Source organism: Coccinella septempunctata, chromosome 1 (assembly GCF_907165205.1).
Source record: "Coccinella septempunctata chromosome 1, icCocSept1.1, whole genome shotgun sequence".
Taxonomy (NCBI): Eukaryota; Metazoa; Arthropoda; class Insecta; order Coleoptera; family Coccinellidae; genus Coccinella; species Coccinella septempunctata.
The window spans coordinates 21345797-21370109 of record NC_058189.1 but is presented as its reverse complement, the minus strand read 5'-3'; the positions used below and the strand labels follow the sequence as shown (position 1 = coordinate 21370109).

Here is a 24313-nt window from a genome sequence, read left to right as displayed (position 1 = left end):
TTGCAAATTCATTTTTGAGATCAGACAAAAACCTCAAGAACACTGCAATGTCCCCTTTAGAGTTCCTGTTTTTGTATTCAAGAACTGTTGGGAAATTAAAGAATTCTCATCGCGCAATATCTTCTTCAAAGATATCCAGCTTTCGACAAAAAGCAGAAACACTTTGTATGTAATAACTTGACCTTTACTCAGCCAACGAACATTGTTGTTTTGCATTAAGTCAGAATACGTCGACTCACATTCAGAACGAAACTCCTTGAACTGTCTGTGCTGAAGAGCAAAACGAGATCGCATAAAATTAATCAATTTGATCAAATTGTCCATGACTTCTTTCAGTGTAGCACAAAGTTTTCCATAAAGGGCTGTTTAGTGAATTTTGCACTGATAAGATATAATACCTGCATTCTTATCCCGGATTCGCTTAACTAATCCTTTTTCTTTGCCAATCATCGCTGGGGAACCGTCGCGTCGGTTGAAGTCGATACCATTTTATCATAACTCAAGTAGGATTCTGTGATGGGTTCATCAAATGTCTTGAATAAATCTTCTCCTCGAGTGTAACCTTTCAACGGCAATATTGGTAGCAATTCTTCCCTGAACACTTTATTTTCAAGGTCAAAAAATCTGACGAAAATAGACATTTGTTCATCATCAACAATATCACATGATTCGTCGAGTGCTATAGCATAGCAAGGTGCTTTTTGAAGAAGTTCGAGCAAAGTTTTTTTGATATCATTAGCTAAAATTTCAGTTCTTGTAATACTTCTGGTCGACAGTGGAATACTCTGAATTGCAGCGGCAACATCTTTTTTCTCTTCAAATAAGGCCTGGACCTCTTCCAACATGCATTCTTTCACTATTTCAGAATCAGAAAATGGTTTCTGGTGTTTGTTATGTGTCCAGCAAACACGCAACGCTGCTTCTGTGGCCTTTTCTTGCTTGCTCATGCAACGAGCTAGTATATCGTTGATTTCATTTTTAATTGATTTTGTTTCAGAGATTGGGAGTGAAAGCCCTAAAAGGTTTGTGAAGAAACGAGCTAGTATATTCGTGCATTTTTTGTAAGAACTTAGGTGAGCCTTGAGTATTTTTTTTCGAACCTCACTGCCAAGAGGAAAGTTCTTCTCAAATTGTTGATGGGTTGTTTCGTAGTGTAGCTTTAAATTCGCACTTTTAATAATTGCGACGGTCTTATTACATATCAGGCAACCTGGGACTGCCTGAGGCCTATCAGGCAGCGTAAAACAGTATTGTTCAGTCCACTCAGTCAAAAACCTTCTATTTTCGCTGTCCACCTTACGTTCTTTAGAATCCATATTATCACGTTTGAAACGTTTCTCCTTGATCTCTTCAAAAAGAAATGGATAACAGTTCTGCAACAATCTACAAACGGAACTACGCTTGACGACTTAAGAAGAACCGCCAGTCCACAACATTTCTTCCGCACCTGCGCACTACCAATTTCGACGAACTCCGATATTCAACGCAGTTACGGGTGCGACAAAGTTATGGCGATGCACAGTGGTCCGAAATCCCGAAAAGCTGGCCAAAAGTCCAAAAAAAATGTTTTTTTCTAGGGACTTTCAATGATTGGAATAGTTTTGGTAGTATCCCTAGTATGTATTATAACCATTAAGAAAGCGAAAACGTCCCTATCTGGCTTGGAATCACTTACCATTTAAGAGCGTTAAGCATGTAAATCGTTCGTTCATCGCGCGTCTAAAATAGGACAAAGTTTAGACACGTGTAGAATCGCGAAAAGTGAACGGATTTTGATTCTGTAAAATGGATTGTTCTCTGGAAAAAAGGTAGATTTTGAATGTGTTGCTCGAAATTATTGTAACAGATGTATGAAGTGTAAAATCATTAATGAAAGTAGTGGTATTTTTTTTTTACTTTCTGAAAAGTCGTGTTAGAAAAAGCCATAAGTCAAAACCCCCAACGAACCCCACTCTGAAACTGAATGTAAACTGTTGCTTAGATATCTCATCAAAACATATCCAAAAATTGGCTGCTCCTGACTGCACCTTTGATTTTGGGGATAGTGTTTACGCGATGATGTGTGCCTAGGTTGGTTCTTATTTGGGATGTTTTTTTTTTCTTTTGAATAAGACGACTGATCGATTCCAAATAAATAAACGAAAATTCGTGTCAGGTGTTACTTCGATATTTTAATTCTATCCTCACCACCCCACACACCCCCCAACCCCGTAAATAAAAAAAAAGACGATTGTAAGTTTTTTTTTATTTTTTGATTTTTTTCACATTTTGATTTCGAATTCTTAATCAGCGTCCCGGAAAACCCCTGAGTACAAACTTTTACCCGAATTGAACACGATTCCGAAAAAATTTTCCGCCATATTGGATCCACAATTTTTTTTCTACATTTCGAGTTCGAATTCGTAATTAGCGACCTCAAAAACCCCCGAGTACAAACTTTTATCCGAATTGAGTAAGTTTTCGTTAAAACTTCCGCCATTTTGGATCCGCCATTTTGTGTTTCCACTTTTTGTCTTCAAATTCGTAATCAGCGACACCGAAAACCCCTAAATACAGACTTCCACCCGAATCGAAAACGTTTTTGACTTTTGGCCAGCTTTTCGGGATTTCGGACCACTGTGCGATGCCTTGTTGACCGAAGCCCGAAGCGTTTACCTGGTCGATTCGAACGCACATCGCACGAATCGTTGGCGGGTGAAACAGGTCATGAATGTATTTCGAATGAATCAAAGTACAATCAGAACCAGAAGTGATAGGTTTTGGAATACGTTGCTTTTAAACGTATGAGAGTAAGGCGAGTAGGAACAAAATTTCAAAATGAAAATATAAAACTCAACAATATTTGACGGTCCAAGTTTTACCCTTTCGCGGTCCGCCTGTTGCTTACCCTAGATCTAACCTATATCAACCAGACTCCAAAAACTGAACAAGCAACTTTACTACAGACTTCGAAATATGGAAGATATATTACATCTCTATCATGATGAGGAGAACCCAAGAACGAAATGGAAATTTCAAAAGGATACCCTAATACAGAAAATGAGAAGAGCTGACAATACAAACACTTAAAACATTAAACTTCTGCAAGAATCCAGGAGCAAAAATGAAATTCCCATGTTTAATTCTTAGAAGCTTCAAATTCAAGGCCAAACAATTGATCAGAAAGAGATAGTAAAGAAATCCATCAGAAAAAGTCTGAAAGTAAAAGTAAAGATAAGCGTCCACATTTCCGCATCGTACGCGGGTAACGGATCGCATCGAAAGTATTTTAGAATGCTTAGTATAGGATCCCATATAAGTGATACGTATCGTACTGCATCGCTTGATTATTTTAATGCGATCAGTGCGTTGCGTACGAATCGGAACTGTGGACGCTTGCCTTAAACAAGCAGCTGACGTCAACAACACCAACAGAAGTTCGAATAATCCCACGATCTCGCACTTGACCTACCGTGAACATGAGTCAGACCCGTCAATTATGCCAGAAGCGGTTGCTGAAACCGAAATGTCATAACTCTCCAAAGCGAACAATACTCAGAGTAGTAAACAAAAACAACAAAAACCACGGATAAAGGTACAAAGAAGGTAAACCCGAAAACTAAACTTGAGCATTATGTGTACGGAACCAGTGAATAACGTAAAGATACGGGTGCCGTTGAAAGGAGATGGCTATACGTAGGCAGAATAGCTGGATGGACGTCACTGAGGATGATGTGAAAGAATTTCTCTTCAGTACGGTTGAAAAAAGACACCATAACAGTAAACAAGCTTCCTTCTTTTTTGAGTGAAATTTTATTCGGAAAGACTTGAGTGCAACCGATCAAGCAAGGTGGTCAACAGAGTCTCATGGGGTGAAATAGACTACTCCAAAATGTTCAGTTCTTGAGTACGGCAGTCGATAAATTGGAAGAGCTCATAACGACTTTGCATGCAGACGTGGTAATGTTAACTGAACATTGGCTTTCACGTGATGAATTTCACCTTTATAGCTCGAATGGTTTCATATTTCTGTCGCAATCACGGATATCATGGCGGAGCTGTTATATATTGTAAATAAACACTGAAATTTTCTGTCAGGTTTGATCTGATAGATTTGAGGATAGTCAGTGTGATTAAATGCGCTGCAATACAGTTCAGTCCATCGATGGGACTCTGCATTTATAGACCTAACACACAACCTACATTTAATGAAAAACTATTTTTCCATAGACTGAAATCAATGCTCATAAGAATATGTGAGACCAGCAACAAAATCATAATTGCCAGCGATTTCACTATCAATATGCTTTCCCAAAGTTCAGATAAGATGCAGTTTTGTGCCTTGCTTGGGGATGTTTGGTATTACTCTGTCTACATTTATGGTGACACGTCCAACATCTAGCACATGTCTGGATCTCATTCAGACAAATGTTGAAGGAATTATTCAGACATTTGAAAATCATATTTCTGACCACTCCAACAATCACACTTTCTACAAATGCCCCGAAATCGCCTCCGAAAAGCTGTATATATAATGAGAGAAGAATTTTTAATGACGATAGAGCCAACCTTTTCAAGATACAGTATGAGAACTGGAATTACTTTCTCCCAGATGAGGAAGACTTGAATGAGTTCTGGGAAAAAATTTCAAGCAGATATGTATCTACTATCTATCGACTCCCACATATTTTCTATTTCTCATTGTCAGATTGAGAGAATGTATACTTTTCAACATGTAATAGATCACTTATATCTTAATCTTCCAGGCTAGAGAATGTACAATGATCTTTATTTTTACTATTCTGGCAATGACAGGGTTGCCCTATTTATTTGGAAAATTCAGGAAATTAAACATATAGCTTTAAGGTGCCTACAGATTAGCGACGTGACGTGACCACGTCATAATGCGCATGATTGAAAAATCTAACATACCATTTTGCGCGGGAACGTTCAAATTGTTCTGACGTCACGTCAAAACAAAGTAAACGATTCTACACAAAACACTAGTTAGATTTTTGAATCATGCGCATTATAACGTGTTCACGTCACGTCAGAGTAATCTGAAGGCACCTTTACTCTTATTTTTCCCAAGATAACGACATATGGACATTGCTTTATTGCAATTACTAAATACCATTGCAACCAAACCTCTCAAGATCCAATAGTAAAAACTATGTGACCAAAAACGCCTGAGATTTTTAACGTTTACTTAACGTAAAATGTGAACAAATCCCAAGTTGACAAAAGTTAGGTTAACACCGATCATAGATAGGGGTGGTAGTATGTAGCGATGACTCATACAGCAAAAAGTACTGTTTTCGGCATCGCATGAAATTAATATTCTCAGGTTTTTCTTTGGAGGCCTGAGAAGGTAACTATCATGGCCTACTAGTTATCTCTTAACTCAAGTGTAGGAGAAGCTACTTACTTATGGCAGTCGGGACTGCAGGATACATTATTTCAATTTCCCTGGATTTTCTACCGTGTCTGTCAACATAGGCAGCCAAAGTTCCAAAAACAAGAAGGTATTCATGTCGAGGAAGTTCGATGACCCTCAGAGCCTCAACAGGACTACAGAATAAGGTGCTGTACAGTGGATTATCTTGATGTAATAGAGCTGAAAGTACCGAGAACATTGGTAAGATAAATTAGAGCATTCATTTTAAACCAATTACTCACATACTAGCTGTGGTTCTCCTTGTAAGTTATAAACAGTGAAACAAGAAGGAGATCCAACACATAAACGACAGTCAGATAACAACTGTAAAGACTGAATAGCAACTGGTAAAACTACTTCCCGTAGTCTTTGATGTCTCAATCGTGTTCTTGTTATTTCATATATCAAAATGGAGGATGCATTTTGCTGTAAAGGAATTATGATTCAGGAAATTAAATAAAAACATTCAGAAGTTTACGTAAAACCAGCAAAAGATCTCTGTTGAGAGCTGTTCAAATTTATCGTTTTTCAAATGTTGAATTGATGTTGCCGATACTTGTTGGGGACCCATAATTGAAATACAAACTGTATTGCTTGATAGGACAAGTTATTCAATTACTAAACGCGTTTTAATACCACAATTGCATCTTCAGGTGGTTGCAAGTTGTAGTGGTTGAGAAACTTATCCTAGTGAAAATTTAAATATTATACATTATGTGATTCCTCTTATATTCACTTATCTAGGCATAATTAGTTTCACACAGTTGATACTCACTTGCTTTCTAACTGCTACACATAAACAAAATGTCAGTGGAGCTCTCAAGATGGGCCCAACTGTTAAAACTGAACAGCCTTTACTTTCTGCTACTTTAATCCACTCAGTTTCGTCACCATCAAGAGCGCGTATAGGCACCAATCGGACATAACGTTGTTTACCACTAACTACAACCAACAAATGCTCTTCACTAATATATTCTAGTTGAAATATTTTTTTCGCTTCCCCAACTCGGGCTATTTCGGTCCTGAAATGGAAATCAATTTTTGTAGAATAATAATAATAAAAATATTATTAATTCATAAACATTAACATTCATTAACATTCCATTATGGCGCTCAGAATAAAATACCAGTAGTACGGAGTACTACCATAGAAATGCGGTTTTTTTTTTACGAAATATTCTCCATGAAATTCCAATAGATCGAATGATGTACAAGAAAATGAAAATATGAAATGCATTAAAAAAAATACATCATATGTTTTTGTATTCCGTACGAACATATACAAAAAGAAAAATAGTTCTTCTTTCTGACTTTTTTCTAACCGCACACATGAGTTGATACTGCGATAATAGAATCTCACCGCAATGCGAATTTCGAAATTGTTACCACTGCAAATTGGTATTGGTTTATAATAATTGTGAAGTTTAGATTGTGTTTGTTTCAATAAAAAATTTATTTTCGATTCGTTAATCGTCTCAGTGACTCAAATATGCTCAGAAGTTTGTGCGTAGAAGCTTTTCATCTTGACCATTCTAAGCATCAAACTATTTCATCAATGATGGGTAATCTCAGCTTGAGGACTGGTGAAACATCAACGGGAAACAAAAAACCCCTGTTAAAATTGCCAACATTTGCCTGCATTTTATGGCAGGAATGAAAGGGGCAAAATGTTCCTAGTTTTCTCCATGAAATTCCAATAGATCGCTAGAAACGAGGATGTATTGATATCTAGTTAGCCTAGACCAGTTCCATGCATAAAAAAATATTGCGTTACCATAGCAACGAACATTAACTCATTAGAAGTATCAGTGTGAAGTTTGTTGTCAAAAAAGTAAATCAGAGTTATGCAATAAATTCAAAGAAAGAAGATGTCCACCGAAACTGTGAAAATCGAAAAATTTAAGTATCGATCCATCATCAAGTACCTGTATTTAAAAGGGTTAAGAGGTAAGCAGATTTACGAAGATATGCTTGGTGATCAATGTGCTTCGTATGCGACCGTGAAAAATTGCACTGCAAGCTTCAAAAGAGGTAAATTTTCCATTGAAGATGATAACCGAATGGGAAGGCCAGTTTCTGTGTCAGTTCCCGAAAATATCGCTGCAGTTCATGACATGATTTTATCAGACCGTCGAATGGGGGCTACCGCGTGTGAATTCGCCGCTAGATGTGCTAGTGTAGCGTGAGGTCCACATCATAGACTCAACTATACAGGGTGGCCATTTGAAAACGAAACAGACGAGATTACAGACGAAATAAATTTTTTCGATAGAAATGCTCGGACAGGTCGATTTCTGTTTCGAGGGGGACAACTTAAGATGTAGGTTACGGATGCATAGCGCTTCAACCCTTGCTACTACAACCCTCACCCCCAATTTTTGAATAGGGAAGATGGGGTGAGTGATACCTCATTTGAAAGGTATTTTTATACTGATTTCAGCACAGTAATTGTTTTTTCATTTTATGCATTAGTTCTCGAAATATTCTCAACCAAGTATTTGAAAATGAAGTGGTGTTTTCATGGCACTTGTAGTGTTTTTTTGTGAAAAATCGACATTTTGAGCTTCAAAACAACCATGACTGTGGCTTCGTTCCTCCAATCCACTGACATTGATTGTTTGCAAAAAAAAAGTGAAATTATTTCCACCCGCTCTGCAATTGAATAAACCATGTCGAACAATGAATTAGAACACATACAAGTCTCGATTCAAAACTAAGAATAATTCACATGTCAAAGAACCAGTAAGCCAAGTTAATGATCTGTTCGTAATAAATAACAAATTATCGATTCTCATTTTTTTTGAAAAAGATATGAATTCAATAATCAACAAAATGAAAACATTATTGAAGCCAACTGAGAAAACACTTCATAATTAACACGTTGACTGTCCCCATTCTAATTTTTTTCTCACCCCCCCCGTCCAACACATTTAGCCCAAGATAAGGGTTGCTTTTGAGTGATAAAATATATATTCTATGAAAAAATTAATTCTGCAGCCATTTAAGGAACTGTTCATGTTCAAAATTTTCAAGTCCAATGGAAGGCTTGATGCTGATGTTTCTTGAATCATGATTAATTATGATTGAGGTTATCAATACATATTTCTACAAGACGTTCAGCCCATATGAACCGACCACACTGCAGCGTTCATGAAAAGTAACCATATTTATTTTGGCTATGTATGCTTCCATAGTATGTTTCTGTATATTTAATCGGTGAATGTAGATAAAAACACACTGTATTTATTGTATAATACTTTGGCGATCGATTTCGGCTATGATTAAGCCATCATCAGGCCAGCTGAAATTACATTTTCACAATTTAAATAATGCTATTTTTATGTACATTTTTTATGTAAACGGTGGTCATTGTAAAAGAATGAGAGTGTGCAATCTTACCGTCGTTGGAGGCAAATTGGCAAACATATATGATGAGAAAAGATCAAGGATGAAATATGTGACTTCAAGAAATAATTTTTCTCTATTCAATTCTTTGAAATATATCCCAAACGTCGAAGTTCCTGTCGTGTTCGATATGTAAAATGTAGTGGAAAATTCATCAAACATGCAATTAAGAACTCTTTAGAATTGATTAAACATATAACATCTCTCAAATTAGACCCAGATAAAAATTACACCTTAATATCTTTTGACATAGTTAACCTATACACGAACGTGCCTGTCAGTGATTCACTTACACTAATTGAGGAACAACTCATAAAACACTATAATTCGGAGAATTTACTGATTCTAGACAAAACCGACATCGATAATATATTGAAATTATGTTTTCTTATAACAGAACAAAATTTTTTCATGTTCGATGACATTATAACTATATACAATGAAAGATGGATTACATGTGGGTTCACCATCCAGCGGCCTTATTGCGGAATTTTATGTTGACCATGTAGAAGAACTAATAATGCAACCATATAAGAAAAATATAATCACATGGAAACGTTACGTAGATGACATTTTTTGCATTTGGGATGGAACTAAAACAGAACTTGAAAAATTCTTTGAAACCATCAATTCTATGTTTAAGATAAAATTTACCATCGAACACTCGATCTCTAACACCATAAATTTTCTCGATCTGACAATTAATCTCGATGGAAACAATAAATTCTCTTTTGATATTTATAGAAAGCCTACACAAACCGATATTATCATTCCTTACTATTCGTAACATGCACCAACATTAAAAAGAGCTGCTTTTAACTTTCTATTTCACAGACTAATTAACACTCCCCTATCCCCTGAAAAATACAATAAAGAAAAGAATATTATATACCAAATTGGCTTCAATAATCAATACACCAGAGAATATATAGATCAGATATACCATTCAATCAAAAGAAAAACAATATTTAAGAAAATCTACCCCCACATTGCAAAAAGAAAACAATATCTATCCATTCCATTCTATAAAAGTTTACATGAAAACATCCAACATATTGCTAACAAATACGATTATACTCTGATAAATAATCGACATAAAAATTCGAAAATTTATTAGTTAACAATAAGACAAAAACCAAAAAAGAAGAACAAAGTGGAATATACAAAATCAACTGCACAGATTGTCCTGCATTTTACATCGGAATTACCACACGTAACGTTAAGAAACGATTCAACGAACACCGCAGAGATACACCTAAATCAGCCCTAGGATGCCATCTAGACGAACATAAACATAACACTGACTTTGACAACTTAAAAATACTATACTTCATTCACTTTTATTTTAGCAGTCGGTTGGCCATGGCAATTTGACACATTTCACTCTGTATAGTAGGAAAATGTGGGGTTATGAAGCTTGTCAAAACATTTTTGGGTTTTAAATCAACGCTATGTTGCCCGTTCTACGTAAATGTTTCTGTTATTACGTACTTCATCACAATGTCGAATCTCTTCGGAAAATATGCGACGAACATAATTGAAGTTTATACGAATTGATTGAAGGCTTCCCATTCCAGTTATTTGCATGGAAAATACAAGAGATCCGTATAATATCATAATATGCACTAGCTTGATGAGAGTTAATGTTTGTTATCTTCTTTGGCTTACATCATTTGTAGATTTCAAAAATATTAAGCCGAAGATGAAATGCATATGATGCAGTGGTTGGGAATGGGTATCTCCCGAAGGAATTAACAGATAATTACAAGAATGTTAAATTCTTCAACAAAAATCATCTTGCATCAATATAAGTAAAAGGAATTGAAGGAAGTTTCAAGTTAAGATGAACTTCACCTTTGAACAAAAATTTCACATGAATAAACAAGTAACAGGGCAACTTGCGCGTATTTGTGGCTATTCATCTTAATACATTGATGTAATAATAATAATTAGGTATTTATTAGTACCTTAAGACATTTACATTGAATAGGACAAGTCAAATGAGAAATAGAAAAATCCATTTTAGGGAACTTATTCTCCGATGACATTTATCGAAAATCCTGTAGTAAACTTTTCGCATTAATTCACTCAAACATAAAATTCTCAAATGCCACCACTTTTTTGGGTCTCCCAATAGAAGGAAATTCTTTGTCATCCTCAACATTCACAATCTTTCTGATTGTGGAAATATCCAGCTGAAATTTAAGTCGTTTAGATTCAGATGAAACCTTATATAAACTCTTTATTCTCTTACATTGAATATGTTCGCTACCGTCTGACGTATTGTGGATTTTAGAATATCAGGGTATAACTATTTGAATGAGCGGACCTGAATTCTAAATAGCACTTCCTGAAACCCTGTCTCTTTTTTCAATCACTTTCGGCATTTTCGTAATAAAAATTGATATTAGTTGTGGCAACGGCGTTATGACATTAACGACATTTCATGAGTGCCAACCTAACTTCGTTCTAGTTACAAAAACTTGAGAAAATTATTTCATGGCCAACCGACTGCTAAAATAAATTTGAATGAAGTATACATATACATATAATAATTATTACAAACTAACATTACTTGAACAATTGGAAATTCTAAAGTACAGAAGTAATCAACATTTACTAAACGATATGACAGAATTCAATTTACGAGATAACAGCATAATAAAAATGATATATTTCCCGAACACAACACACAACGTCGGAAACTCGACAAATGACACCCCAAATTAATATCCTTTTTTCCACTACATTTCACATATTGAACACGACAGGAACTTCGATGTTTGGGATATATTTCAAAGAATTGAATAGAGAAAAATTATTTCTTGAAGTCACATATTTCATCCTTGATCTTTTCTCATCATATATGTTTGCCAATTTACCTCCAACGACGGTAAGATTGCACACTCTCATTCTTTCACAATGACCACCGTTTACATTAAAAATGTACATAAAAATAGCATTATTTAAATTGTGAAAATGTAATTTCAGCTGGCCTGATGATGGCTTAATCATAGCCGAAATCGATCGCCAAAGTATTATACAATAAATACAGTGTGTTTTTATCTACATTCACCGATTAACCATATTTATCTTGAACGTCAAATGAATCAATGAATCACATACGACTCATGGACTCCTGGCGAAAATCTTTATGAATCATATGTGATGCATGGGACAGTCAACGTGTTAAGTCGGAAATCGTTTCACGAATTGGGACTGGAATATTTCTGTGGCATCATTAATGATTTGATTTTCTTACCTGGTAATCTGATTAGAGATATGTATGTATTTGGACTTTTTGGAGATTTCTATCGATCAAGTGTTACCACATGTTATTGGAAATACTGCAAATTATATCGAAGATAATTTAGATTGAGTTTCAGCAAGATTGAGCTCCTTCGCAATACGCTTTGTTTGTTCGACATCTTGATTAAAGATTTCTATGTCAGTGGATTGGAGGAAGGAAGCCACAGTCATGGTTGTTTTGAAGCTCAAAATGTCGATTTTTCACAAAAAAACACTACAAGTGCCATGAAAACACCACTTCATTTTCAAATACTTAGTTGAGAATATTTCGAGAACTAATGCATAAAATGAAAAAACGATTACTGTGCTGAAAGGTGAGGTATCACTCACCCCATCTTCCCTATTCAAAAATTGGGGGTGAGGGTTATAGTAGCAAGGGTTGAAGCGCTATGCGTCCGTAACCTACATCTTAAGTTGTCCCCCTCGAAACAGAAATCGACCTGTCCGAGCATTTCTATCGAAAAAATTTATTTCGTCTGTAATCTCGTCTGTTTCGTTTTCAAATGGCCAACCTGTATAATTAATATTAAGTTTATGATCTCCAAATATCTATAATACTTATATTCATATTACGTGTTTTATGCTATAAAAGAAGTGAAGCCAAATCGTTGTCAGAAAGGGACTTACATGCGCGAACTAAAAGTTAAAAAATGACGAACAAGATCTTGATTAGTAACCAAATATTTCTATATTCAATTTCTTCAATGTTATGATCTGTGAAATAACAAGTCCCCGTCATCGTAGACAAACAAATCTTGCATTAGTTTGCCTATATTCAGGACCTCACTCTACAGAGGCGCCAACTGGTGAGCACAAAAACGATAGCCCTCATTGGGCTAAAACGGATATCTGAAGCACTGAATATTTCATACGAACGCGTTCATCATATAGTTCACGTCAATTTGGACATGAGAAAAATTGCTGCAAAATACTAGAACACCCCCCTTATTCACCAGATTTGGCTCCATCCGACTATCATCTCTTTCCTCAACTGAAAGAGTTTAAAAGGTCGTTAATTTTTTTCCAACGAGGAGGTAATAAAAGTTGTGATGGTCTGGTATGCAGAGCAAGAAAAAATATTTTTTTTAAAGGTCTAGAGACGTTGCAGGTTCGCTGTAATAAATGTATCCAATCAAAGCCCGCTTGTAACAGCCGATAATTCTCCACCAAATTTTGGTAAGAAAAAGGCAGAAATTATTTTGTATGCAACTGAACAGTGAATTCTATCGTGAGTGCGTAAAGTGCGGTAAAAATTCACGGCGCATGAATTCTCTAGAGAATTCTCTACAAAATTCTCGCAAGAAAAGGGCGGAGACTATTTAGTACGCAACTGAACAGAGAATTCTACCGAAAGTGTGTATGTAACGGTACATAATTCACGGCGCATGAAATCTCGAGTAAATTTTCTAGAGAATTCTCGGCTGTTGCAAACGGGCTTTAGAGGAGAATATGGAATATGTTGAATAATAAAATATGTTGACATTGAAATTTTGTTTGGTTCTATAGTAGGCTGAGAATTTTTCAATACATCCTCGTATAAGGGAAAAGTATGTGATGCTCAAAAAAAACTGAAATTAAATGTCCAGATTGAATTTGCATTTCCAACTAGCATATTCATCAGAACGATAAGATTATTTAGTCATCTCCACGGCGTCCATACGAATTTCGAATATTCCTTTTGAAATCTCCATATTTTACGACCAAAGTAGAAGTTAAGTGGAGCTATAGTCGGTTTTTCTACGTGAGATGATTTTAATATTTTAGTAAAGTTCCGGAGTATAACCGCTGAATGAAGGCTGACTATAGTTCATGGACTATGAGCAAGTTCTATAAACATTTAGAACCAAGGAATCAAGTTGAAAATTTTATTTAAAAATCTACATACATACCTGTCCAAATCAAGACAAAACATTCCATCTTCTGTTCCTAAAACTAAACGATCAGGATCTATAATGCTGGCACTGAGAACATTTCTAAGAATTGTTTGAGTATTATCAATAAGTTCCCTAGCTAAAAATACGGTCGTATTGGGAAGGCTATTTCGTTTCATGATGCGGTGCAGTTCAGAAAGGGCAACCACCCATTTGCTTTTTTCAGCCTCTGAATCAGCCAACATCAACGTAGCATTCCTTGGTCCTGGAGGCTCCATAAGAGAGGTAGTCACCTAAGGTTGAATGGTGGTTGTTGAATTGAAGTTGTTCAATATTGTTGTAAGGAAATGGTTTCGACGCTACACTAGGGGTATGGTCCGTTAGTTAACCAAATTAACAGAATTTCGATCGGAAGAGTGTTATTCATATGCATACCAATTGTTTATTATAATGCACACTAATATTCAAACCACTTTCTTAATTCACTGGTAAAATCTAGCAGATTTCTGAAAAAATCAATTTGCCAATAGCAAGTGACAGTTATTGTCAAAGGCATTCATGTTTTTATTAAATCCTGGCTCTCGGAATTGATTAATGGCCACTGTGCGAAAAAAGAGCGGATGAAAAGTGTTTAGAGACGAAAAGTATCTGATGCGGACGAAAAATATTTGCTATCAAAAATAGTTTTTGTTCGGGAATTAGTACGCAAAGTATCACATTTATCTTGAAGTCGACGGAAAAATAATAATATTAACAGTTTTATGCAAGCTTTCAGAAATATTGTAGTGTTAACGATATGCAATAAGATCTTTCAGAAAGAAGATAGACACTCCGATATTTAGTCATAAATTACAACAAAACGAACCGAGGCGTTTCGTGTATTTACCAGTTTTGAGGTAACCAGTATAGGTTCACAACCACTGTCCACCGTTTTCCAGACCATGGTTAATTTACGGACCATACCCTCATTTCTTTTTTTGGTACATACCTTAAATATACATGGTATGTCTTTTTTATTGGCATGAATCACATCCGAATCTTTCACACCACTAACACTAAATTGGGGGTCTCTCATATTTAATACTTGAGCAACATGAACACTTGGTAAGGCATTACGATCGGCCGATATGTCGTAAAGAAACAACTTGAAATCACAAACAACGACGAATTGACGTACCCAGCCTGAAAATTATTTTAGAAAAATTATTTACGGAATATTTTTCATATCTGCGAAACTCACCTTTTTTTACCCCTCCTTGTTTTGGAACTTTCACATAGCCCTCATAGGCCGTACCAATTCCTCTTGTTGGATCAATTCCTAGTGGTCTCTTTGCTGGAACAACAAGTTTTTCATGAATCCTTTGAAGCAGGGTGCGAATCATGCGGCGGAAGCGGCTACAGCCACGCGTTTATTCTGAGTCCATAAAACATCGTGGAGGTTCAACATAATTTTCTTCTTTTTTTGGTTGCTTACGTAACTCTTAAGTTGCATTCGTAATCAATTCACTGGCCGAGTGGCACTTCGGCACGCGGCGTTACCATTCGTGTCTTGAAGTCGACAAAATTTTTTGCAAGCTGTAAACTCTCACATCGGCACGAAATTTCGCGCCGGCTATGGATCATGCGCAATGATTTTGAACAGTTACATGTTTAACTCATTTGAGTATTTTGTAGTCGTTGATTTAGTGATCTCTGATGAATTTATCGACTCAACTTCAAAAAACAGAAGATGACTTCTAAATAATTCTTCTCTTGCCAGTTTTCTCTACCTAAAGTTAGGTTAAACAAGATAGATAGATATGCTTCAAACCAAAATTAAAAGCACATATGTTCAATCGAATTCCGAAGTTTATTGCGAATGGAACATTTCGTGCCAACTTCAGTGCCGAAGTGCCAGTCGGCTAGCGAATTTATTACGAATGCAGCTTTTGACACATGTATACAAAAACATTTCATACTTTCATTAAAACAGTTTTTTTGTATTTATGTCACAGAGTACCTATAATTAAAGGTTTCCGATATGTAAAGAAGAATTTAATTTTCAATTGGACATATCGAAGAAAAAACAAATGTCAATAATTGATTTCTGTAACATTCAGAATTCAGATTACATATCGCACGGCCCCTCTATCCTATAGATATTGGAGCCCCTAGGGAAAGATTCGATATCCACTTCATTCTTCTCGATAAGTCTTAATTTTTTTTTTATTATATTTTTTTCTACCTGAAAAGATTGCTTAACTATAGATTTTATATTGAAGGTTTTTTTCCATAATTTTTTTCTAACTAGAGCAAAGGTTCAGCAGCTTGAAACCTATAACCTCAATTACACTCAGCTCGCTTCCACGGCAGAGAGCAGAGAAGTGAGGGCAACAGAATGTATGTAACCACACCACTTCTCCTGCTCATGCCGCTGTCACTCGCGCTGCTCTACGCTCCCTAAATTGGCGGTTTTACGTGCGGAAGTCAAAGGAGCGACAACGCGGGCGGCATTAAGTGATTACATTCTACTAAGCTGCTGAGGCTCTGCTTACAACGGTCTCGCGAGAACATTATTTTTATTAGTAGGAATGATCGCGCCTGAGAGACGGTGAAACGGTGTTCGATTCAATACTGGGTGGCGCTCTGGGTAACTGTATAGTACTCAGTAGTCGCTGTGTTACTGGATATTACTCAGTAGCGCTTGCCGGTATTGAATAGGAGTCCATCAATTCCAAACGTTCTCCATCGGAGAAAAAAGCTATGTTGCTCTGATGAAATCAAATGAGACCGAAACCATGGTCAGCATCTGCTTTTCTTCGATGGGGCGTACTCCATTTGGGGCCTTGACGATGGCGAATTGGTTAGTTCAATTCAGATCGTAAGTTTTTTTTGGGAAATATTTCTCGCAACGGGAGTAGCAGTGGAAGTGAGCTGTGTGTAATTGAGGTATATGAGGGTCTAGAACAAAGACGGATTCGGTAAGTTCTGCAGAGGTCGCTCACTAACGTTGTTCCATTACTGACATCAATTAGCTGTTAAAGTAACCTTAGTGTGAAAATATTCCTAGAATGTGAAGACGCTGTTTTTTTCACTTGAAGCTGACTTACTTTGATCGGAAGGAACAGGACAAACAGCTGGTACATGAGCGCAGCATGAAGTATGGCAAGTGAAACCACATATTTCACATACCATTCCTTGTCTCATCAAACCAACCATCAAAGAGGTGCAATGACTGCATTTGGTTGGGCTGGAAAATGTTCTAACCAGAAATTGATGAGCCTTATGTTTCATGGGAGATTGATTTTCATGCTGAAAACAAGTGAACATTTTTATTTACTCTTTTTATTTAATGCAATCAATGAACTTTACTTTGGAGTACATAAAATTCAGAAATCGATTTATCAATCGATTGCCTTTGTAGTTACCCAAACAAACTTAAAAAAGCTTTTTCACTGAAATAACCTTTCTCTTTTATTTTCTTTATGGTAAAAAATCTTAGTTGAATTTTCGAAGTACCACCAAAAAGTTGCTTTCGGTTTAATTTCCGGATTTTTTTTATGTGGTAGTTTTTAGCTTTCACGGAAAAACTATCCTAGTTTTGGAGATAAAGATGAAAAGTGAAGTTTCTACTCAGAATTTCTAATAATTCCTATCTGATAAAACTCATACATTTATTCTTTGAACACCAAGCTTCAGTGATACTGCAATACCATGATAATTTAGAATTCATTATTCTTTTTCGATGTTGTTATTTCTACAACAATGAAAAAAATGGAAAACAACCACCGCAACCAGTAAAGCTTTTCCAGTCATTGGCTGGGTCGCACCGCTCCTAATTTGGACCGTTTCAGTACGCGGAGCGTCAATCCCAGGGTTTCCTCCCCCACTAAATATAATATTTACTGAGGATAGGTTAGTTTAATTTGACAATTCAGTTTAGCACGTTCTCGTGATAGCAAGAGTGTGAATCTCTAGTGCGTCAAGCTCCGGGGTTTCTCGCAGCTGACTGGAAAGCAGCAAGCGTGAATTCTCAGATGAGCATTGAAGATTTGATTGAGACAAGATAAACTTGCTGAATCTCAAATGTATGTAGCTGACACACGAGCCTTGAAACCAGTGATCCCCTCACTGGTTTCAAGGCTTCTGGTTCGGGAACCAGAAGAACTAGAACAAAACAGATTCCTCGTTTTGGAGCTTTTTTTCAGAGTGGTAAACAATGGTGGAAACCGTAACCTCCTACTATACATACTTCGCTTTTGAGCTATTAGCAAATATTGAGATTTTGACGATTTCGTGACAGTGATCATATCATTTTGTCTTTAAGTTACATATCTGAAACTTGAACCTTCTACAGGCACTTTTTCAAGTAAAATCCACTGACAATCTTCTTTGAATTACAAAAAAATCGAATATTTCAAAAGTAAATAGATGTCTACTTTTTTTTCCTGAACATGGCTGAAAAATATTAATTATTGAGTTTATTAAACGAATTGGCATACTTTCATGAATAGAAGTAATCTTTGATTTGATCGATAAAAGTAAGGCGAGCATAGAATATGTGTATATAAAATCCCATAAATACATATTTCCAATAATTGTAACTGTAGAACCAGATCAGCTCCTTATAATTTCTTTAGCGATTGAAAAATTTGAAAAGTGAAGAATTAATTATGAAAACGTGATAAATACTATATGCTCGATTGCCATATTCGTGCGAAAAAAAATTGCACAGACGTATCGAATTAATATTTTGGTCGGTTCGAAAATAGTTCACGAAATCTCGGTTCTTTCGGTGAACAGCGCGAAGAGGTGTGTCAGAAGCCACACGAGGAAGAGAGGTCCTGAATATAATTGTAACAAATATATGTACCAATGAAAAAGAAAGCACAAAATTAAAAAAGCAAAAAATCAAATATGCGAGAAGAGTTGAACCCCTCAACCCAAATATTCCCTCAAAACATAGGGCTCAAGTGCCACCAAAAATGTAAACAAATTCTTTCTTGAATTTAACAATTTCCCTCAAGTTAGTAGGAAGTTTATTGTATAACCTAATTGCCATATAAAATGGATTGCTCTCATAGAAAGATGACTTGTGCTTCGGATAAATCAAATCATTACGCCTTGTTTCATATTTGTGCTGAAAGGTGCATCTCTGACTCAGCTTATGTATCTCATCATTTTCATCTGAAATTGTGATTTATACATAAAATGTTTTCTACTTTACATAATATATGTATATTTATACATATATACAATCCGGTTAATGTTAGTACATTAAATTTTTTAAATATTCCTCTGCATGTTTCCCTGAAAGACAACCCAAAAATTATTCTCAATACTCGTTTCTGCATGATAAATACTCTCTAAAATTCAGAACTACTTCCCCAGAAAATAATTCCATAACGAATATGTGTTTCAAAACATGACGAATATATGTTCCTAAGATATTGACCTGCTAAATAATTCCTAATTATACAGATGGAGTAAATCACACCATTCAATTTATAACAAAGATAGTTTATATGATCTCTCCAATTCAAATTATCATCTATTCGCAAACCCAAAAAACGAGTTGTTGAGTGAGAAATTTGTTGACCATCAATACATATTACGTCAGGCACCTCCCCCCCGTTTTGAAAAATCATACAATGTTTTTTGCTTCGTTTTTTAGCATTTTATAGTTCGAGAACCATTCATTTAAGGCATGCATCACTGCATTAGCAAGTTCAATGACATCTTATTGATTAATTTCCTATTAATGCATTATTGTCATGGGTAATCGAACATAGAAGTATTCAGCAGCTTCCCAAATAATTATTTCATTTTTATGTAGCATTGATTTTCGTAGTACCTAGCGGGTGAATTGAGAAGAGATGAATTGTGGAGGTTGCAGAAAAATTATGATGGTTAGAGAGTAATCAATATATCTATTTACTACAACTCCGATATGAGCATAGAAAATTTATAAGGTGTCAAATTTGACTAGGTATCGATAGAAAATTTTTGCAATCAAGATTTCACATTAAATTCGAAATGTGGTCGACGGAAAAATCTTGTAATCAACTCGTTTATTAATTGAGCGATTAATGATCTCGAACATTAACGTGCTCGCTTCGCTCACACGTTAAAATATCTCAATCATTAATCGCTTTTATTAATAACCTTGTTGATTAAATAACTATTAAAAACTGATCTCTTGTATTTTCCATGCAAATATAGCTATTATTACAACTAGGGAAATATGAACAGTATATTTCCCGAGGTTGTCAAAGTTACATCCCGAGGGCGGAGCCCGAGGGATGTATAGACAACCGAGGGAAATATATTCATATTTCCCGTGGTGTAATCAATAGTTTTTTTCTGATTGAAATAATCTGTTATGGGGAAATCATTGTTAGATTGTATATTTTTGTAATAATTAAATTTTTAACGTTGCTATGGGCCATGTTTCTGAAAATCATGGTTGACTGGTTTCATTTTGACGTCTTGTCAGAAATAAAATAATTGAAATAATGTCGAACTACGTCGAAACTCAATCGGCAAAAGCCCGTGAATCTTTGGTTCCGGCCAAATCTCAAGCTGCCTACAGTAGAGAGTACGATTGCTTTCAGGAGTGGAAAAGAAAGAATTTGGTGGACGGTGATATTTTATTAGCATATTTCCAAGATTTGGTATGTTGCTCTGATTCTTGTTATTCTTGATGTATGATTAATTCATTCGATCCCCAGTCGCAGAAATATTCACCAAACACGTTATGGCCGAAACTATCGATGTTAAGATCAATGCTATATTTGAAGGAAAAAACTGATGTCAAATTATTCGATGAAGTCGAAGCATTTGTTGAGAACAAAAATAAAGGATACGTTCCTAAAAAATCAGCTGTGTTGTCCCGTGAGCAGCTCAAGACCTTCTTGAGTGAAGCTCCTAATGACGTTTTTCTGATGTATAAGGTAAAAGTTTCATTTTGATTTCCTCTGTTGATAAGAATTTTACATTCACAATTTTGAAGGTTGTTTTAATAATGGAAATCTTTGGCGCCTGCAGAACACAAGAGCTGGTGAATATGCTATCTTCAGATATCGAAGATCGTGGGTCGGTAATCATAATTAAAGTCTCAAAAACTAAGAATGATATAAACAGAATATTCACTATAATTGATGAAGAAGATCTGGGTGCTGCTCGTTTGGTGCGGGAGTATTCGGCGTTGCGTCCGCAAGGCGTTCTTAGGTTCTTCGTAGCTTTTAGAGATAAGAAGTGTACTCTTCAGCCTGTCGGCAAAAATACCTTCGGAAAAATTCCGAGTAAGGTTGCTGAATGGTTGGGATTAGATAATCCGAAAATGTATACAGGCCATTGTGGAAGACGAACATCCGCGACTTTGGTTGCCGATGCGGGAGCCTCAATGACAACACTCAAGAGACATGGTGGTTGGAAAAGTTCGTCTGTTGCAGAAGGCTATCTGGCTAACAGTATGCTGCACAAAAATAAGGTAGCGAAGATGATAGCAGGTGTGGAGGGAGAGCCATCCGCAGCATCACAGTCTTTGAAGACCGTTTTGGGAGAATCGTCCGAGACTACTGCTGCACGGAATGTTCTCAAGAAAACTGTAGTCTCGTCGACGAATAATTATGAACAAGATATTTCTTCTTCCTTTGTATCTGGTGGAAAAACTTTCAGTGGAAATTTCAACAATTGCAGTTTCCATTTTGTTACTAAATAAAGAAATAAAATATGATTTGACGTTTAGAAAGAAATATGATTTGACGTTTCATATTGCCCTATTGAAATATGAACTGACATTCCATATTTCCCTAGGGAAATATGAGTGTGTTATGACACATGGTAACTAAGGCGATATAGCTCAATATTGGTTCGATCAGAAAAAAACTAAATTTGGTATGCTTTCAATCAGTTTGTATGAACTTCAATTATATTTGTCAGATATTTTCTGAAGCGATTTGACTTTGTGGAGAAATACGTAATTACTGAGTCTTTTACGTAGAACGGACAATATAGTGCTGATTTAAAACCCAAAAATGTTTTTACAAGCGTCATAACCCCACATTTTCGTACTATACAGAGTGAAATGAGTCAACCAGTGTTAAAATAAAAGTGAATGGAGTATATGTTCTGTTTATATTCACGATTGCAGCCAAATATCACATCTTACACAGAGAAACAAATCAAATAACCTACTTTTAGGGAAAAACACTCATTTATTTCTACCAATATTAGAAATAGTTATTTTAATAAAGTGATATATTTCCGCAAGACGGAACGAACGAACGACGCGGAGCGAACGTGAATGGCAGGGGTTTTTCCGCACGCAAATATTGAAGAGTCGTATCAATCATAAAATTATGGCATGTCTCGATGTCTCTATGCGCCAATCATAAAATTCAAACGTTTCTCTTTGCGGCTGAGCGCACAAAAATTTAAATCGATTTCAAGCGAATAACCTGGTCATCATAGATATTTACCAACAATAACCAACTGCATTCAAGCGCTTTTGGTCATTATTAAGCGATTTTTAGCGTGTTACCGGTTATGTTACTAGTTACTAGCGGTATCTTGCGGTTACCCCTCACTCTTCCGAGGGAAGAATGATTTGAATAACCAGTATGAATCGCAAAAATAAGATCAGTTATCTTAAATGATTGATCGTACCTACATGTAAAAACAAAAATAACCTCAACTTAGTACTCAGTTGAGACCATTTCTCCTACATTATGAAATGGAATCGCAATAAGTTTGCTTCATCATGGATACTATGTCCGATATTACGAACGAATGTATATATAAGTATAAGTATAAGCCCTCATTTTGAGATACGAAAAGAATATTACAGACCATTCATTCCTAATGAACACTGGATACAATACCATGAATCCATGATATTCTTTCAACGTTTCTGCTTAAAAGAGTGAAATTCTGAATATTTTGGTTCTGAACGATAGATATTTGAATAATTTATTCATACTTATGTACAATAGTATTCGCACAAGTAATGTGGAAAAAATAACTCTTCAACACATGTATTATAATATGAACATTTTCTGGGCCGTTCTGTTATACTGGTGAAACTTGGTATATGCTCGGAACTATTTCTGGAATGGTGTTCAAGAAAACTGCGATGGGTTCTATAGCAGCTGATGTTTTTTCTACCAAGAATTAGGTTCTACAGTGGCGGAGATCAATATTCTTCTCTTTGATGAACGAATGGTATATTTTGGTGGCCAACATCCAGTTCCTCCAAGAAAGCATTGCTTGCATTCGGCTGGTTCATGGTTTATTTCTTTCCACATTCCGTAAAGTCCATGGACTCGTTCTCAAAAGTATATAACGGCAGGAATAGAACTATACAGAATAGCACTTTGAACACAATATAATAAATGAAAAATGCGATTAATTCCTCGATAACGTTTTACATTCAATCGTGTCATACATTTGACAAATAAACAATCCCTTGTCACCGCTTATATCTCTGATCGCGAGCTGGGTTATTTGCGGTAAATACTAGTGACGTCATATCACTTGCCCTCCATAACCGGTTTCATGCTAAAATACAACGGTAACTAATACGCTAAAAATCGCCTATTGGTTATAATATCGTGACGTCATGAACTAGCCCTTCAACGTCATCATTTTGGACCGCAGGTAATCTGAGATAACCATACTCGAGAGCTGGGTTAAACTTCTGGTTATTATATTGAGGTTAGAAGTTGTGAAGGGACATAACCAAGGGCAAAACCAGCAATAACCGCGGTTATTACAGGTTATTCGCTTGAATTCTAACGTCAGTTTCAAGACTCAACGTGAAAGTGTTTTATTTACGCTAGTAGGAAAAATATTGTTCCTAACTCACGTGGAAAGTGCCTTTTCCGCACTCGACTTAAGTCTCTTGCGGGAAAATATCACTTTCCACACTTGTTAGGGAAATAACTATTTTCGTGGGCCTGCGTAATTAATTCACACACCATTGTTTTATTATTCCGAAATCAACTCACCACACTGACTTCAGAAAGATTACTTTTTGAACTATTTAAGCTCAACGCTCTATTATCTTCGATGTCACCTTCCTCCGATTCTATAGACCCTCCTTGGTATAGTAGCGACGGAACATTATCGTAGTTCTGCTGATTCTGAGCTCGTGACGAACTATTTTCCTTTAAAAACTGGTCCAAGTAAGACATCTGGGAGGCCGGCCTTTCAGATACTAAGAAAAGATAATGTTAATAATATGTTAACAAGAATGGAAAAATTGATTATATTTCAAGCATCTCAAGAAAAACGGGTGAGTTCAAACAAAATAGTCGATTCATAAAATGGA

General features: G+C 35.9%; 1 protein-coding gene across 4 annotated transcripts in view; it reads right to left on the bottom strand.

Annotated features, from left to right (window-relative positions):
* The window catches only part of LOC123323036 (serine/threonine-protein kinase Genghis Khan), a 163785-nt gene that overhangs the window by 23863 nt on the left and 115609 nt on the right, over positions 1 to 24313 (bottom strand). For all 4 annotated transcript variants that reach the window (XM_044911233.1, XM_044911236.1, XM_044911234.1 and 1 more), the window contains 8 exons: positions 23991 to 24199; positions 17091 to 17292; positions 15242 to 15334; positions 14990 to 15183; positions 14020 to 14294; positions 6192 to 6438; positions 5659 to 5842; positions 5408 to 5596 (listed from right to left, as the gene is read on the bottom strand). In XM_044911233.1, the coding sequence (XP_044767168.1) occupies positions 5408 to 5596; positions 5659 to 5842; positions 6192 to 6438; positions 14020 to 14294; positions 14990 to 15183; positions 15242 to 15334; positions 17091 to 17292; positions 23991 to 24199 (1593 nt within the window). The remainder of the gene's footprint in view (positions 1 to 5407; positions 5597 to 5658; positions 5843 to 6191; positions 6439 to 14019; positions 14295 to 14989; positions 15184 to 15241; positions 15335 to 17090; positions 17293 to 23990; positions 24200 to 24313) is intronic.